The sequence below is a fragment of the Anopheles merus genome, chromosome 2R (genome assembly GCF_017562075.2).
Source record: "Anopheles merus strain MAF chromosome 2R, AmerM5.1, whole genome shotgun sequence".
Lineage (NCBI taxonomy): Eukaryota > Metazoa > Arthropoda > Insecta > Diptera > Culicidae > Anopheles > Anopheles merus.
Window position 1 is genome coordinate 39,974,719 of NC_054082.1, and position 16,445 is coordinate 39,991,163.

A 16,445-nucleotide genomic window follows, 5' to 3' on the forward strand; every position below is an offset into this window, starting at 1 on the left:
GCGGCACTTTTCGTCTTTATTTATTTTACTCTTATAGCGATCGCGCGATGATCGTGCACCCAGTTCTGCTCCACTCTAGGGCAATAAAGCAAACCGTACGTAGCTAGTGGTACTTTGTACAAATAGCGTTCGTTTATTATCTTACAACTTTTCTACACCTAATCAAGGAAAGAAGACCGTGCATACGTGTTCATAAAATTGAAAACATAATTTATTGCTTCCCCGACCGGCCTATCAAGTTACCGCTTATTTTAGTTCCTTCCATTCGCACATTTCCCACTGATCCCACGCTGCTCACACTCACACTGGTCAACCCGACCCCACGCTGCGGACTACGAAACCACTTTGCGCGGCGTCATCTTTACCCAAAGACCACCGCGCGCCCGCAACGTCATGCGGAAGATGGGCTGCACTTCCTCCTTGCCCGGTGCCGGCGACAGGTGGAAGTTCTGCAACACTCGCGCTATGACCGTCTTCATCTCGATGTACGCAAACTTGTAGCCGATGCAGTTGCGCGGTCCCGCACTGAACGGTAGGAAGGCGTACGGGTTCTGATGCGGTGCCCCATCACCGAAGCGCTCCGGATCGAACCGCTCCGGGTCGGGATAGATGTGCTCGAGACGGTGCGTTGCGTACGGCAGGATCATAATCTCCGTCCCGGTCGGCAGGTTGTACTTGCCGACTCGTACATCTTCCCCGATCTTTCTTGCCATCAGCGGGACGCTGGGGTACAGTCGAAGGCTTTCCTTGATGCACGCTTCCAGATGGCGCAGCTCGCGGATTCCCTCGGCCGACGGTGGCTTGGAGCAGTCCGTACCGATGTGCCGTTCGATCTCTTCATAGCACTTGGCCTGCTGGTCCTGGTGGCGGGCCAGAAGGAACAGTGTGAAGGCAACGGCAGCACCTACTGAATCTTGACCCTGGAAGAAGACAGCAGTTAGTCTCACAGGAAATGAAGTTATATTTCAAACCGTAAATACTCACTGCCAACATGAACGTGCAGGCCTCATCGATGATATCGTCCTCCGTAAAGTCGGGATTTTCGTTCGAGATCTCGATCATAAAGTCCAGCAGACAGCGTCGATCGGACGGAGAAAGTGTCTTCAGAATTTCACGCCGACGACGAATCATCTACAAGGAGCCAAAGTTAACGAATGAAGCTTACGGAAGGTCACACCATCCTTACCTTCCTGGAGAAGTCATCGAGCTGTTTCTTCTGGTTGAGTTCCGCAGTTGCCGCATCGGTAAGTTTGTAGATCGAGTTAAACAACAGCCACGGATGGGTGATACGGTACGGTGCAACCACTTTGCCTCTGTGGGATGTGTATTCGAGGGTGAGACATTTTTGTGACTTTCAAAAGCTTGCTTATACTCACTGTCTAAAGGGCGACTGCTCCATCTCTTTCTTATCGACCGATTTCACTGGCACTCCAAGAACAGCCTCTAGAAAAGACAAAGTTAGGTGTTAGAAACCATATTGACGAGAAATACACAATCTATTACCATTCAGAATGTCGAGCACACAATTGTTCACATACTCGGTAACGTTTAGTACCGTCTCCTCCTTCGGCAGCTTGTCGATCAGAAACGATGCACTGTCCGTGAACGTGTCGATAAACTTCTCCAGTATTGCAATGTTAAACGATGGCTGTATCAGCTTCCGATGCGAGCTCCATTTGTGTCCTGAAACACGAAATGCATCGTGATCCATAGTGATCTAGCACCAAAAAACGACATAGCAAAACAGTACACCTACCACTGCTGGTGATCAGTCCACGGCCCAGGAAGTTGTGCAGCAGCTTGTAGAACATGGATTTGTTGGTGTGCTTCTTCGAGGACAGGATCACCTTCAGATCGTTCGGATCGAACACGACAAACATTGGGAAGACAAATATCCAAACACGCGCCAACGGGCCATAGTTTTTGTACGCCTGGGCCATCTCACGTGTAATAACTGGAAATGAAAAAAAGGCGCAGGGTGAGCATAGTACTACACCTCGAAAGCTAATTGCTTAATTCTCCGAAGCCTTACGATCCTTTCGGGCGATGTCCAAGCAGTTGCCAATGACGGGATAGGACTTCGGACCGGGTAAACGAAACGCGAGCGCACATATCTTCAGATAGTCCGAGAAGATGTACAACAGGACACATACTAGGATCAGCGTCAGGTAGGTGTACAACTCCACCGCGGAGGATTTTTCAAGCTGAAAGATAAACGGGAAAAGAAAGAGTCATTCATCTGTGCCAACTTGAAGCATTCGCTTGGATGATCGCGGTCCCCATTCCCGGAACTGATGATTACATTTAATTGATCGTCTATAGAAACAAGTAATTTACATGTCTGATTGGTGAGGGACGGGAGTCCACACGGGATGGGAAACGCAAATAGCTACTGTTTGTGTGAGTTTTTGTTTTGTTTGTTTACAAACTGATTGCGGCCGCTACGCACGAATACACTGTCAAAAAATGGTCGTTGCGGAGTATAATTTTAGAAGTTTTCGCTGCCAAACAGGCATCATTCCAAATTGCACTTCCAAATGGACGCATCACAAACGGATATTTGAGACGGGATCGTCCCACCCTAATGATCACACTCGATCGTGTTTAGCAATTGCATCTGTCGACACGATGGCATTTTTTAACACATTGCATTACCCTCATAGTCGCCATTGGCCGGCCATTCGATTTAAAAAAAAATGATGGCAAACAATTGAACTCTTGAGGGCAGTACTTGAACGGCCAAACGATGTGTGTGCGCAATTTACCTTCATGAAGAGAAGCATGGACATTGCACAACCCCTGCTCATAACGCGAAAGATCATCGATCATGTCGTTTTGGTGTGTTATAAGTTCGCTGTCAGCTTTTCTCCACGCCTGCCCTGATTGAGCGTGCCAGAGGCGCGATTGCGCTGGTTTAATAATTCTCGCAAGTGCGCGTCCACCAATGAAAGGAAACCATGCTGGGTGGCAGCATCTTTTGGACCGGTCGATCGGGTGAAGTGTAATTCAATGAGGCTTTTGGTCGGGGATCATTAGAAAGAGAGAATTGCCGAATTTCGTTACCTTGAAATCAGGCGGAGAGGTGAAGTACGTCGGCTTTGGTCGATGAACTGTTGCGTACTACTGCTTGGTACCGATGTTCGAGTATGTGAGTACATCTCATTTTTGGGGAGGGTTTGGTTATGATCAAGGTTAAAGTTTTCAAACCATGTTTGTTTTTTGTTTGAAATCCAGCACATGTATTTTTCTCTAAATATCATGCTTTCTTGTTTAATAAAATCACATTTTATGTTGTTTGGCTGCCACCGTTACAACACCTATTAACAATCGAGCGCGCGCAAAAAAAAGGTTTATGTAAAACAAATGGAAACCCTCAAAGTACGTTCGGAAACATCCTCGACCAAACTCTGGCGTCATTCGTATCGAAAAAGCCTGTTACTGCTCCCGTCAAGTGGCTTCCCTGTCGATGGCCATTGAGCCAAAGCACGTCAACCCATCTCTAACCTACAAACGGTAATGCACGGTGGCCGGATGTAACGCGAGGTACGACCAACCGCCACCCTCTGGTACGTACAGCATCCCTCCCTCTTTGCGCACGATGAGTGTTCAATATTTGCTATCGTATGCAAGTGTGCGCGCTTCACCCTCAAGCCCACCAGCAAAAGCAAAAGACTTTAGGAATGGGAAGAAGTGGTGCAAAAAAACACCAAAACCACAACGAAACCATTGATTCCACAAGGGGTGCTAACTGATTGACACAATTGACGGTACGATAGGAGCAAAAAGAAATAAGACGAGCAATGATAATCCAGTATTTGTGGTACACACGATGGGTAAACCGGTGGAGGATAATTGCTATTTATTGATCGAAACGAAAAGTGGCGCGTTGTGTGTGTATGTTTTGGCACGTAAGTAGGCAAGTAGCGAAATCATGGCGTTTATGTGGCTTTTTTGTTATGGCTGTTGTCGGATGTTGCGGATGAAGGTTTTTTGTTTATGTTCCGCTCGAGAACGAAATCGCATCGAAGGGGCTAATGTGTCGTAAATAGACGTTTCAATCGGCAGTGTGCGCGTGGAAATGGGTCGAATCGATTGGTTCGATTACATTATTTTAAGCAATCGTGTAATACGCATTCACTGCCGTCTAGTAGATTGTATAAATATGTTCCGGACATGGACAATTTAACGGAAATATTGAGGGTGTTCTCCTTAAACATAATATGTAAATGCAGTACGGTATGCTTCGAAAGTTGTACGAAAGATTTGCTTTCTGCCAAGTGGGTTAATTGCTAAGGATCATATATTACGTTTCCCTCTAGGGCAGTTGAAAGAAAGAGTGCGATCAAACGGGCGATCACTTATCTATAAACTACTTAGTGTATTCAATCAAGTTACACATTATAGAAGATAGATATTGATTTTCTTTGATCCTATGACTATCCTTTCTATTTGTATAGCGCATTTATATGTTTTTATCCATCTCTACAATGTTAGCTTCATTTAAGAACCATAAAATCTCTTTCCGAAAATTGTTGATCGATATTGGCGCAAAGAACTAATAACAGTATTAATCAAGTATTAATAATAATAGTGTATGTTGTAGGTTATAAACATTTTCTTATGGTACTGAAGTGGATTGAAAATCCACTGATTTTTCAAGGGGTTTTCTATTTTTCAGATTTTTTTTGTATTTTTTCATTTCCATCTTTAAACGTCGTCCAACAATGTTGTATCAAATCATTCAAAATATTTTGGGAAAATATAATAAATTTCGAGACATATTCAAACTTATTTGGAAATCAGTCAATTCGCGCCAAATTCATAAAACTTGCAAAAAAACACTCAAAATTCCTTGCAAAAGCTTTAAACACTATACATAAAAAAGTTGTCTAGAAAAACGATTTTTAAAATGATGAACTACATTATACCTATTATTTTTTTCTTTGGCGCAATACCCGTTTTTAGTTTGCCTATTCCTTTTAGATGAGATGGATTATCTGTTTCTTATTTATTTCTGCATCAGGATGGTCAATTCTAAATAAAAAGGACTTTTTGGATGGGAAACGATCAACATCCGACAATATCGAAATCAACGTGTCCACAATTAGATCACCGTAAATACCTGCAAAATACGTATAACATGAGAATTTAATGTATTTGAAGAGGTTTTTTAAGCGCACAAAAAATATGTCATTCACATCAATTTGTTGACGGACAAGATTCTAAATCCTTCTCTAGGTTTCCTACCGTTTTGGTACACTAGGTATATGTTACATGAGATGTAACGTTATAAATCGTTAGAACAAAAGAACAACCTTCGTAGTGTCTTATAAGGCATTTGTGTGTAATAAATTGAGATCAACTCTCTATGGTTAAAATTAACGATAATAATATTAGTTGACATTTGCAGAGTGGTTTCGTGATCTATATACGCATGGCATACACATCAGCTCGTGTAAAGGTGAACGCGAGTAGATGTTTTCCTAACAAATATTGATATATTAGAAGAAGTGGACAAAACTTATGATAAGAATTGATCAGAATCTTTGAAATCTTTTTCTATTTGGGGCCGAATATCCAAAGTTGGCCAAGGCTCGCCTAAGCCTAAGGTATCTCTGACTCTTTTGTGTATTCTAAGTACAATATCGTTTAGATATTCTATAGAACTGAAGTGTATTTTCTAAAACTTTAAATTTCACATCGAAAACAAATTCACACTTTTGTTTTTTCTTCGTATCAAACTTAGGACGTACAAACACTATCTATTCATTATTTTTAAGAACGAACGTCTTTGCTTTGAAATATCATTTCTCTATCACTTTTCAGCCACTTCAATCACCTCACTAATACCGTAAAGTCACACACCGCTTAAACCGTGGCGCAACACAAATCACAAACTGCTTAGCCACTCTACATGCCAACCGGTACGCTGATAGCATTCTAAATCAAATCACCCGCCTCACTGGGTGGTACACGGTAGGATGGCGGCAATTTTTCGCACACCGAACTTTGTCACCCCGCAAATGCAAAGGCTGGCGCTGATCGTGCGTGATCTCGCAGCCTAAATGTCCACTTACCGCTTGAAAGAATGTCATACTGGACTAGCGTACTGAGCGACCGATGCGTTCCACCGAAGCAGCCCAACAATCACGTCCTACTCCGATCCGACTGGTACGGGGATCCGCTAACTACTACCGGGTTGGCGAGTTCCGACTGCTCCCGGACTGCACCGGAAGGTTTTGCACAGTGTGGCGAGAATTTTTACGGATGCCTGCGCACAGTGCCGGTTTCGTGCCGCAATTATCACCTAGAAGCGGTTGCTTCACGTACTTATATAAAGTTTGCCGTGCCTTGCCGTACCTTCCCGGTTTGTACCATTTCGTCCAATTGTGCTGATGTGCCAATAAGTGGCGTGGTGGGGATATATCGCAGCATCAAGACATCTGTGAAGTCCGGTGAAGCCTTCGGACGTCGTTCTCCATAGAACGGTGATCGAGTGGACGATGGAGCATCAGCGTTTTGCGTTGGTATTGACATCGATAGAGCGCGAGCGGCAGTCATCGATATAGGAGTTTGGTTGTAAAAAATCAAACACACACACACACACACACATTCACTCTCCTTCGGTACACCAAGATCCTCCAACAGAATCTTCACACAATTAGCGAAACTGCGCGTTTGTAGTGAAGAAGCTGCCCGATCGCCTTCAAGTGGGGGAAGCATGCGGAAAAGGATACGAACGAAACACACGAAAAAATAGAAACACATACAAACTACAACAAAAGCCGAAATGAGTAGAGAAAAAAATAGAATCCATGTAAAAAACACCCCACTCCCATTGAGCAATAATTTTGTTTATTTACTTATTTACTCCTTCAATGCGCGGAACGGCCCACCGGTGGCGTTGGTTCATTCTGAGATTTGTGTCGCGGTAACTGAGCACGTAGCGTCTAAAACCGCGCAAAACCCTCCACAATGGTCACTTTGTACCCTGAACGGCAATCCACTCCACACTTCGTCCACGTGTTGCTCTAAACATACAGACAATTGCTTCCACGGGGGTACACGCGTACGCACGCCAAGCGACGGGATGTAATCGAATTTTCGCATATTGTTGTTTGCTACACTTAGGGCTACCAACAGTTGTTGAGTTTGCCTTCGGGGAAGGGGATGTGCTAGCAGAGGCACAAGAACGGTGGCCAAGAACTTGCCTGCTGAAGCACAGGGCTGATGACCTGCCGTGTCCTTTTTTGAAGTTGTTCGGCATGGGCAAACAAGTGGACGATCGTTTCTGAAAGAAAAAAAACAGTCTCCCCTCAAGTTTGCTCTTTCAATTGGGAGCTACAAAGCTGAGAATTGTTGCACAATGAGATAGGTTTTTTGCTCACCCATGTCTAACATAATCACCACCCGCAAACCTCCAAAAACAAACATAAACAGAGCAAAACGGGACTTTTCCCGTGTGTTGCGCTGTGAGTTTATTAGCAAATGAACTCATCCCCAAAACAGCGTGTGACAGAGTGTCGATCGGATGTGTTGTGTGCGATCATGTACAGATCGGTATTAATTTCCATCCCAAACATAGCAACGTGGTTGCTAAGAAACGTAGCAGCTTTGTTGTTGTTTTGCTGCTGTGGGAAAATAGGGCAAACTGGGTACGTGATCACGCTTTGTCCATAACAAATCCAATCAAATATATAATCAGTGCTCTATGGATCAATTTCAGATGATCTGACGTGTGTTGGCTGCAAACCTTCTTTCGATTAGACTTCCAAATATCGTTCTTTTTCAAAGTATTTAGATCAACCAGTTAGTCGTTCTAAAAGTTCTGAACCAGAGCGGCATCACATCCTTTGTACCTTGTCAACTGCATTCGATCTCTCATTCTCGTGCTAATCTCTGTGGGGAATTGTTCACAAAAAAGCCTGCCTAATTCATCGATCTTTCATTAGTTTAACAGACAATTTTCAATACATGTAGACGAACGGAAGAACTACAGAACAATAGTTAGGTGAACACAGTTCGTGCATACACTTAAAAGACCTAAACAAACTCATCCCTTCTCATTCATTCTTCTCATCTCGACTTCCGATGCTTTTGCACAATTTGTGTAACATTGAAATGGAATTGCTCGATGCAGTGCAATGTCGGAAAATCTAATCAAGGTTACGCTCGGGCCATCGATTCACAAGGATGCAAACGGTACGATCGCCAATCGATCGGTATCTTATGTAATTTTAGCAGATAATCTGTCTGCTGAGCAATTTACCTACTGCATGATTAGCTCATTTGCTGTTTGCATTGCCTCATCACCTTGAACAATCAAATGTTTGAGAATTAGTGTATGAAATTTGTTTACTGATTGTACAATGCCGAGCAAGGATCGATTTCAATCTTTTCGGGTATGCAGTTCGCTCAAAACTGGGTAAACTGCTGCTTAAGGTCAGAAAGAAAAACCACCGAACAAGACCTTTCTTTATCACATTCTCGCGAGTGAATATTTATTTTATTATCTTAAGCACATCAAAACACGCACACACAGTTATCGACGACGAGCGCCATCATTTACAAGTAGAAAAACTGGGCTACACAAATAAATAAAAACAGTCTTAAACGGTCTACAACCTTAAGCCTATAATAGAAAGCTGCCCCTTGCAACCGTCCCCCTACTCCTCCTCCTCATCCTCCTCGTCTTCCTTTTCCTCTTCCACCTCCTCCTCCTCCGGCTGCTCGTCCCCTTCTGCCGGTTCCGGTACGGGCTCCTCCGGTACCGGTTCCGGTTCGGGCGTGGGCGGTTTCGGCAGGACGCGCGGCGCCTCGTTCTCCACCACCACGTCGTCCATGCGCTTGTGCTTGTGCGTTTGGACCCGCTGGTCGAAGCGGAGCGGGATCGACACCTGCCGCGACATCTCGACCGACTTGACGTCGTTCTTGGCGATCAGCGTGTACTTGCCGCTGTCGCGCAGCTGCGGATCGTTGATGATCAGCTGCACCGTCGTGATCTTGGTGCGGTTCTCGTAGTAGTGCTGATTGAAGATCTCGTACTTGGCGTTGCTCTGCAGGATCGGGATGCCGTCGTACATCCAGCGGAACGTCGGCACCGGGTTACCGCGCACCCGGATCTCCAGGTGCAGATCGTTCGTCGTCGGATGGTACAGTTCTGTTTGGGTGGAGGGAGAAGAGCAACGAAGGAGGACAATGTTAGGAGCTGCAAAAAGCGATCGCATCCAGCGCACTTACCTCTCAGCGGTGTGATGAACGTCGGCGGCACCAGCTCAACCTCGTCCTTCTTCTCCAGCTCGAACACGGTGATGCGGCACGAGTCGGTCGCCGTACCGTTCGCCGTCTTGGCGACGCACTTGTACACGCCCGTGTCTTCCAGCCGCAGGTCGACCAGATCGAGCGTACAGTAGCCCTGGCGCGTGACGTCACTGCGGCAGCGCGGTCCCATCACCAGCGGCTCGTCGTCCTTCAGCCAGGTAACCTCAATCTTGGCCGCGTCCGAGCAGCAGCAGTTGAGCGTCAGGTTTTTGCCCTTCTTGATCGTGCCGCTGCGCAGATGCGAGATGAACTCGACCTCGATCGGTTTCTTCCAGCGCTTGACGCGCGGCACCTCGGGCGGTGCCAGACTCTTGCCGCTCGAGATCAGCTGGCTCAGCTTGACCTTCGGCTGGGCGCCCGGCTGCGGTTCCCGCTGGCGCGGCACCTCCTTGGGCCGTTCCTCCACCACCTGCTCGGGGGCCGGCTGCTTGGGCAGCTTGCGGCGTAGCTTCTTGATCTTCGGACCGCGCTTGACCGGTTTCGGGGGCGATTCCACCTCTTCCTCTTCCTCCTCCGCTTCTTCCGCTTCCTCTTCCTGCTCCGCTGCCGCTGGCGGGGCAGGCTGCGGTGTTTTGGCCGGCGTCGCCGGCTTCTCCGCCGGCTGTTCCTCGGCGTCCGGCTTTTCCTCGGCTTCCGGCTCCTCCACCTCCTCCTCGCTCGTGGTGTCACCGGGCACGTACTCTTCGTACTCGCTTTCCGCCTCCGTGTCCGTCTCCCACTCCCAGAACCGCTCGGGCGTCTGGCCCTTCAGATAGTACGAGCCATCCTCCAGGAAGACGACCTCCCGGTGCTGTCTCGGTTCCACCACCTTCTCCTCCTCGAACGTGCGGCGCTTGTCCGCGTGGTGCATGTGGTACATCGGCATCGCGGCCGCCTTGCCCTCGAACCGCAGCGTGTACTTGAGCTCCTCCGTGCCGAAGTCGTTGCTCGCCTTCACCAGGTACCGGCCGTTGTCGCGGATCTGCGGATTGTGCAGGCACAGCTTGTGGATGCCGTGCGGTTCGCGGATCTGGATGAACTTCTCGTTGTTCTCGATGATGATGCCGTCCAGGAACCACTCCACCTTGATCGGCCCCGTGCCCTTGATCTGCGTCTCCAGCACCAGATCGTCCACGCGCAGATCGTAGTGCTGCGTCATGCAGCGCACGAACCGCGGCGCTTCGCCCTCCGCCACCGGGATGCGCACCGGCGCCGGCAGCACGTTCAGCCGGCAGGTACCGCGGATGACGGCGCCCGACTTGTCCTTCACGACCACCTCGTAGTCGGCGGTATCGTCCCGGGACACCTTGTTGAACGCAATCACGCCCGTGCCCTCCTGCGCGTCGGACAGGTTCTTGATCTGCTTGGTGAACTCCATCGGTTCGCCGTTCTTGTACCACTTGAAGTCGGCCTTCGAGCCGAGCACGGTACAGAACAGACGCACCGGCTTACCCTCCACGATGTTGATGTCGTGCAGCGTGCTGCCGAAGCGCAACACCGCCCGCGCATCAACGCGCTTCGCTTCGTCCGGGTTCAGCTCGGGGAAGAGACGCAGATACCGTTCCTTGCGCAGCTTGTCCTTATCCTCAGCCGGTTCTCCCTCGGCGGGAGCTGCCACTTCCACCGGCGCAGCAACCTCCTTCGGCGGTTCCGGTACCGGTGCGGCCGGTGCAGCGATCGCCGCCTCTTCTTCCGGCACGACCTGCGGCTGCGGGACGCGCTTCTTGCGCAGCTTCTTAATCTTCGGGCCACGCTTCGGCGGTGGCGGCGGTGCCTCCTCCTCATCCTCGTCCTCCTCATCCTCATCCTCATCGTCCGCCTCGATCGGTTCCGGCTGCTTCGGTGGTGGCGGTGGCGGCGTCTTGATCAAAAAGTCGGGCGACGGCGACCGGGACGGTACCTTCTCGACCGGTGCCGGTTCCGGCTCGGGTTCCGGCTCGGGCACCTCGGGCTCGGGCTCCGGTTCCGGCGACACGTACTCCTCGTACTCGCTCGGCGCACTCGTATCCGTTTCCCACTCCCACAGATGCTCCGGCGTTTGGCCGCGAATGTAGTACGAACCGTCCTCCAGGAAGACAAACTCCCGGTGCGGTCTCGGCGCCGGTTCCGGCTTCGGCGGCTCCTCGTACACGCCGTGCTTCATCAGGTTCGGGTCGTGGTACCGAATGCCGAACACGTGGCTTTCGGCGATCTTGCGCTCCATGATGCGCCGGACGGCATGGCGCAGCACGTCCTTGCCGACCACGTTCGTGGCCTCGCAAGCGTACTGGCCCTCGTCCTTCGCCTGCGGGTCGTGGATGGTCAGCTTGAACACACCGCCCGGTTCGCGCATCGGGAAGAACTTCTCGCCCGTCGGATCGACCAGATCGATGCCGTCCCGCAGCCACTTGATCGTGGGCATCGGGTTGCCGCGCACGTTCACCTCCAGCACCAGATCGTTCGTCTGGATGTCGTAGTGCTCTGGGGGAGGGGATAAAAAAGACAAATAAACTCCAATGAGGATTGTGCTCTCCTCTGCAAACGAACAACGCGAGTACTCACCCTTAACATTGCGCACAAAGCTCGGCGCAACGTGCTGCTTCTCCGGCACCGGGAACACGATCACCTTGCAGGTCGTCTCCACCTCGCCGACCGCATTGCTCGCCGTACACTTGTACGTGCCGGAGTCGTTCAGCTCGGCCGACAGGATGTGGACCGCGCCGACGCCCATCTTCGTGTCGTTCTTCACGTTCTTGCTCCAGACGAGGGGAATGTTGTTCTTGAACCACTTGATCGTCGGCTTCGGACCGACGCACGAGCACACCAGCTTCAGGTGCGACCCCTCCGCCACCGTTTGGTTCTTCAGATTCGCCTCAAAGTACAGCTTCTGCAGTACCTCCACCACCTTGTGCTTGGTGGGCTCCTCCGCGATCGGGCCGGGGATGCGGCCCTTCAGCAGGCCCTGCAAGTTCTTGCGCCACTGTTTCGGTTCCTTCTTCTTCTTCGGTTCTTCCGGTGCGTCCGCTGCATCCGCAGCCGGCTCGGCACCTTCCGCGGCCGCTCCGGCAGCGGGCGCATCCTCGGTGGTCGCCTCAACCGCTGCCAGCGCTTCGACGACGGCCGAAATGTCCGGCTCGGGGCCGACCTGGTGAGCGACGGAGGGTGCACGGGACACGGAGCGCGACCGCGTACCGTACACAAAGCCGTCCTCTTCCGAGCGCGTGATCTGCTTGTCCGCATGGTAGATACCGTGCGTCAGCTGGCTCTGGTAGAATTCGCGCCCCTTGAACGTGACCGAGTGTTTCAGCTTCTCCTCGCCGGCGTGGTTCTTGGCCGTTACGACCCACTTGCCACCGTCGAGCTTTTCCGGATTGTGGATGCTATGAAGACGGGAATTGGGAATCGCGTTAAATCAGATCTGAATGAGCGAGATCTTAAAGTCTCTATACAAATAAGATCATTCAGTCAGTCAGATCACTAAACTTACCTCAAGCGGTACACGCCGTTGCCTTCGCGGGAGATGATCACGCGATCCGTCTCGTTGGTGAACTCCATCCCGTCCCGCTCCCAGGTCAGCTTCGGATCGGGAACACCGCGCACGTGCACCTCCAGGATCAGATCGTCCACTAGGGAGTCGTAGTAGTCTGCAACGACGAAAAATGGTTGGCATCAGTACCTCAATTACCGTACCCCATCCAATCCACAACGACCTTACCGATGACCCGCGTGAACGTCGGCACCGTTTCGATGTCCTTTTCCGTCGCGAACACGGTCACCGTGCAGGAGCACTCGATCTCGCCGAAGCTGTTCTTCGCGTACGCCGTGTACTCGCCCGAGTCGGCCACCGTCGTCGGCGTGATGCGCACGCACCCGAACTCCACCTTGGTCGCGTTCACCACGCTCTTGCTCCAGACCAGCGGCTTGCCGTTCTTCATCCAGCGCCAGGTCGGCTGCGGCCCAGTCACACTGCACGTCAGCTTGATCGATTTGCCGGCCGGCACGGTTTGGTTCTTCAGCTTCGTCTCCCACATCAGCCGGTTCTTGGAGTCGCGTATAACGAACGGTTCCACCGGCCCATCCTCGAAGCGGCGGCGGCCCGGCATTGCCTTGAACTTTGGCTTTGGAGCTGCTGCTGCTGCCGTCTGCTCTTGTGCAGTAGCTTCCGGTGCCGGCGCTTCTGTAGCTGTTTCGCCGGCTTCTCCTTCTGCTGGTTCGACCGGTGGCACTGGCTCGCCTGTGGCCGCCGGTTCCGCTTGCTGCTGTGCCTGTGACTGGGCTTGGCTAGCCGGCTGCTGCTGCTGCTGGTCGGTTGGTGGAGTCGGTTCCGCCGTCAACAGTAGACTGGCCGCTTCCTTCTCCTCGAGCCGCCTTTTAAAGTAGTCCGCGTGCTCGATGTGCTGCACGTGGATCAGCTTATCCTTCGACGTGAAGCTCACCTCGTGCGACACCTTGGCGGTGCCGGCCGAGTTGACCGCCCGGCATTCGTACACGCCACAGTCGGCCGGGGCCGGCTTGTGGATGCACAGCTGGTACACGCCGTTCGGTTCGCGGTTGATCAGCAGCTTGTCGCCGAGCACGATGTCCTCGCCGTCCTTTAGCCAGCTGATCGTCGGCTTCGGCAGGCCGTGCACGTTCACCTCGAGCACGAGATCGTCCGCTCGGATGTCGTAGAACTCTGCAAGGAAGCAAACAGAGCAAAAGGCGAGCGAGTGCGTTAGATGATACTCCTGCTAGGTTCACGGCGTCTTCCCCCCCACGACCTACCTTTGACCGCGCGCGTAAACGTGGCCGGCGTCGTCTCGGCCGACGGCAGCGTGATCACCTTCAGCACGCACGTCGTCTTGATCTCGTTGTGGCTGTTCTTCGCCGTGCAGGTGTACTCGCCCGCATCCTTGCGCGTCACGCCGTTGATCACGATCTGCCCGATCGCGCCACTGTTCATCAGCTTCACGTGATCGCCAAAGTCGATCGGGCGCCCATTCCGCTGCCACTTGAACATTGGCAGCGGCCCATTCGCCGAGCAGGTCATCTTCACGATCGCACCCTTCGTGGTGGTGACGTTGTGCAGCTGCCCAGCCCACGCGAGCTTGTTCTTCGAGTCGCGAATCACGTACGATTCCGACTCGTACGGTTCGTGCACGTCGTCGCCGCCCCGGGCCGTGCGGCCACCGCCCGCCAGCCGCTCCTTCGCCTCCGTCTTGATGCGCAGCTCTTCGCGCTTGCGCTCCTCGATCTCCTCCTCCGTCAGCTGCTTCCGGTCGGCGTTGGTGATGCCGGGCAGCCGCATGTACGGCACCTTGTCCACGAAGTCGACCGTGTGGGACATCTGGCACCGGCCCGCCTCATTCTCGGCGATGCACGTGTACCGGCCACTGTCCTCCGGCGTTGGGTCGTAAATGTTGAGCTGGAAGATTTCCTCCCCCTCGAAGGTGGCCCCAATCCGTTGATCCAGCACAACCGGTTCCCCGTCCTTCAGCCAGGTGATCGTCGGCTCATATTCTTTCTGGAACATGATCCTAGCCTCGATCACGAGGTCGTTCAATGCATGGTGGAAGTAGTCTGGGGAAAGAAGCAGTCACAGTTACACAACGGCAGCGCTCTCGCAGCAGCAACAGCAGCACATCATTACACTTACCTCTGATTTTCACAAAGAACGGCAACTGACACTTGGGCTTGATCGCGTCGTACACTTTGACGTGCGCCACCGACGGTATCTCGCCGCCCCGGTTCTTTGCCAGTATCTTGTACTCGCCCGCATCCGAGTGCTTCAGGTGCTTGATGGTGAGCGTGTACAGGCCGTCGGCGGCGGACGTCTGCAGGTTGGGCGTCCGCTCAATCTGTTGATCGTTCTTGAGCCATCGCACCGTCACCTCCTGGCCCTCGACCGTGCACTGTAGCTTGATGGTGGACCCGGCCGGGGCACTCCGGTCCGTCAGCTTGGTGAGGTATAGCGGTGGTCGCGACGCCTTCCGGAGTCGCTGGAACTCGGCGTCCTTCTCCTTCTCCGTCGGTTCGGGCGTTTTCTCCTCCTGCTGCTCGAACTTGATCAGCGCGATCTCGTCCTCATCCTCGTGGAACACGCGCCACTGGGAGGGATCCACTTCGTCCACGGACATGTCGCTGTAGGAGTAGGATAGTTCTGACGATAGTTCCTCCGATTCGCTATAAGACTCCCCGGACTCGTCGCCGTCCTCTTTTAAATCAGATTCATCGTCGTTCGGCTCGCCGTCGGCGGCGGCGGCAGCGACTGCGCCCGTCGGCTCAAGCTCGCGCGCTGCCGGCACCTCCTCGCCCTCGCCGGCACCGTCCGCCTCGTCCACCGCCTGCTCGTCGCCTTCAATCGGTTCACCCTCCAACGGTTCGGTTTCTTCGGCCGCCGCTACGTCACCATCACCGGCCGCCGCATCGGCCACCGCTGGGGATTCGTTTTCGCGGCTATCTTCAAGTTGGTCCGTCGAAGTTTTTTTTTGTCCTGAGATTCGTCGACCGCCGGCGGTTCCTCTTCGACCAGCGGCATCACCACCAGCTCGGGCCGCTCCTCCTCCTCCTCGATGATAGTCACCTCGACTGCGGTCGAGATGTCCTTGCAGGACGCCTCGTCGATGACGCAGCCGGACGAGAAGAAGAGCGAGATGTACTCGTCCACGTTCGTCACACCGCCCGAGACGTCCATCACCAGCGCCTTGTCGATGATGGCCTTGCAGGAGGCGACCTGCACATTGCGGTTCTCCCCAATCTCGAACGGCGACTTTTCGCGCACCAGCATCATCTCCTTGCGCAGCGGATCGTCCACCCGGAGGCGCGAGATCGAGACCGAGCGGGAACTGCGCTCCCGGGACGGTTCCCGCGAGTAGGTGCCTTCGCGCGACATCGAACGCCCCCCATCGCCGCCCGGCTGCTGCTCCTGCTCCGTCACGATCACCTGCGGGATCACCTCTTCGCTGTTTTGCTTGCGTACCATCCTGGACGCTTCCTGGGAACGGGATTCGTCACTCACACACGCTGGTTAGGAACTCACACTCGGTAGCACTTTCACCCTTTGTAGCCTTCTCCAACTTTTCACTAGTTGTCTAGCACTAGCAAAATTTTGCTTCGATCTGTTCGATCACCACGTTCAAGGACCTGCGGCAGTCGTCGGTGAACTAGCGTTGGATGGCCCTGAGCGG

At 52.3% G+C, this 16,445-nt stretch overlaps 2 protein-coding genes across 2 annotated transcripts; both read right to left on the bottom strand.

The window, feature by feature from the left end:
- Positions 1–183: 183 nt before the first annotated feature.
- LOC121589633 (probable cytochrome P450 4aa1) lies at positions 184–6,317 on the bottom strand. Its single transcript, XM_041908709.1, has 8 exons — positions 6,078–6,317; positions 2,033–2,204; positions 1,757–1,954; positions 1,504–1,683; positions 1,377–1,443; positions 1,187–1,313; positions 985–1,131; positions 184–920 (listed from the first exon to the last, which is right to left on the bottom strand). The coding sequence occupies exons 1-8, from the start codon at positions 6,093–6,095 to the stop codon at positions 333–335; spliced, it is 1,497 nt and encodes a 498-aa protein (XP_041764643.1). The 5' UTR covers positions 6,096–6,317; the 3' UTR covers positions 184–332.
- Positions 6,318–8,477: 2,160 nt separating this feature from the next.
- LOC121590769 (muscle M-line assembly protein unc-89) lies at positions 8,478–16,265 on the bottom strand (the record flags this gene model as incomplete). Its single annotated transcript, XM_041910736.1, has 7 exons — positions 8,478–9,160; positions 9,241–11,760; positions 11,842–12,659; positions 12,767–12,923; positions 12,995–13,954; positions 14,044–14,838; positions 14,915–16,265. Coding segments are annotated over 7 exons (7,095 nt in total), but the record flags the coding sequence as incomplete, so codon positions are not given.
- Positions 16,266–16,445: the final 180 nt, after the last annotated feature.

Bases quoted from the DNA above. Each gene is read 5' to 3' on its own strand.
- LOC121589633 (XM_041908709.1), bottom strand. The intron at 1,132-1,186 runs GTAAGGATGGTG...GGCTCCTTGTAG, and splicing joins TCGATGACTTCTCCAGGAAG to ATGATTCGTCGTCGGCGTGA. The intron at 921-984 runs GTGAGTATTTAC...GTCTTCTTCCAG, and splicing joins CCTGCACGTTCATGTTGGCA to GGTCAAGATTCAGTAGGTGC.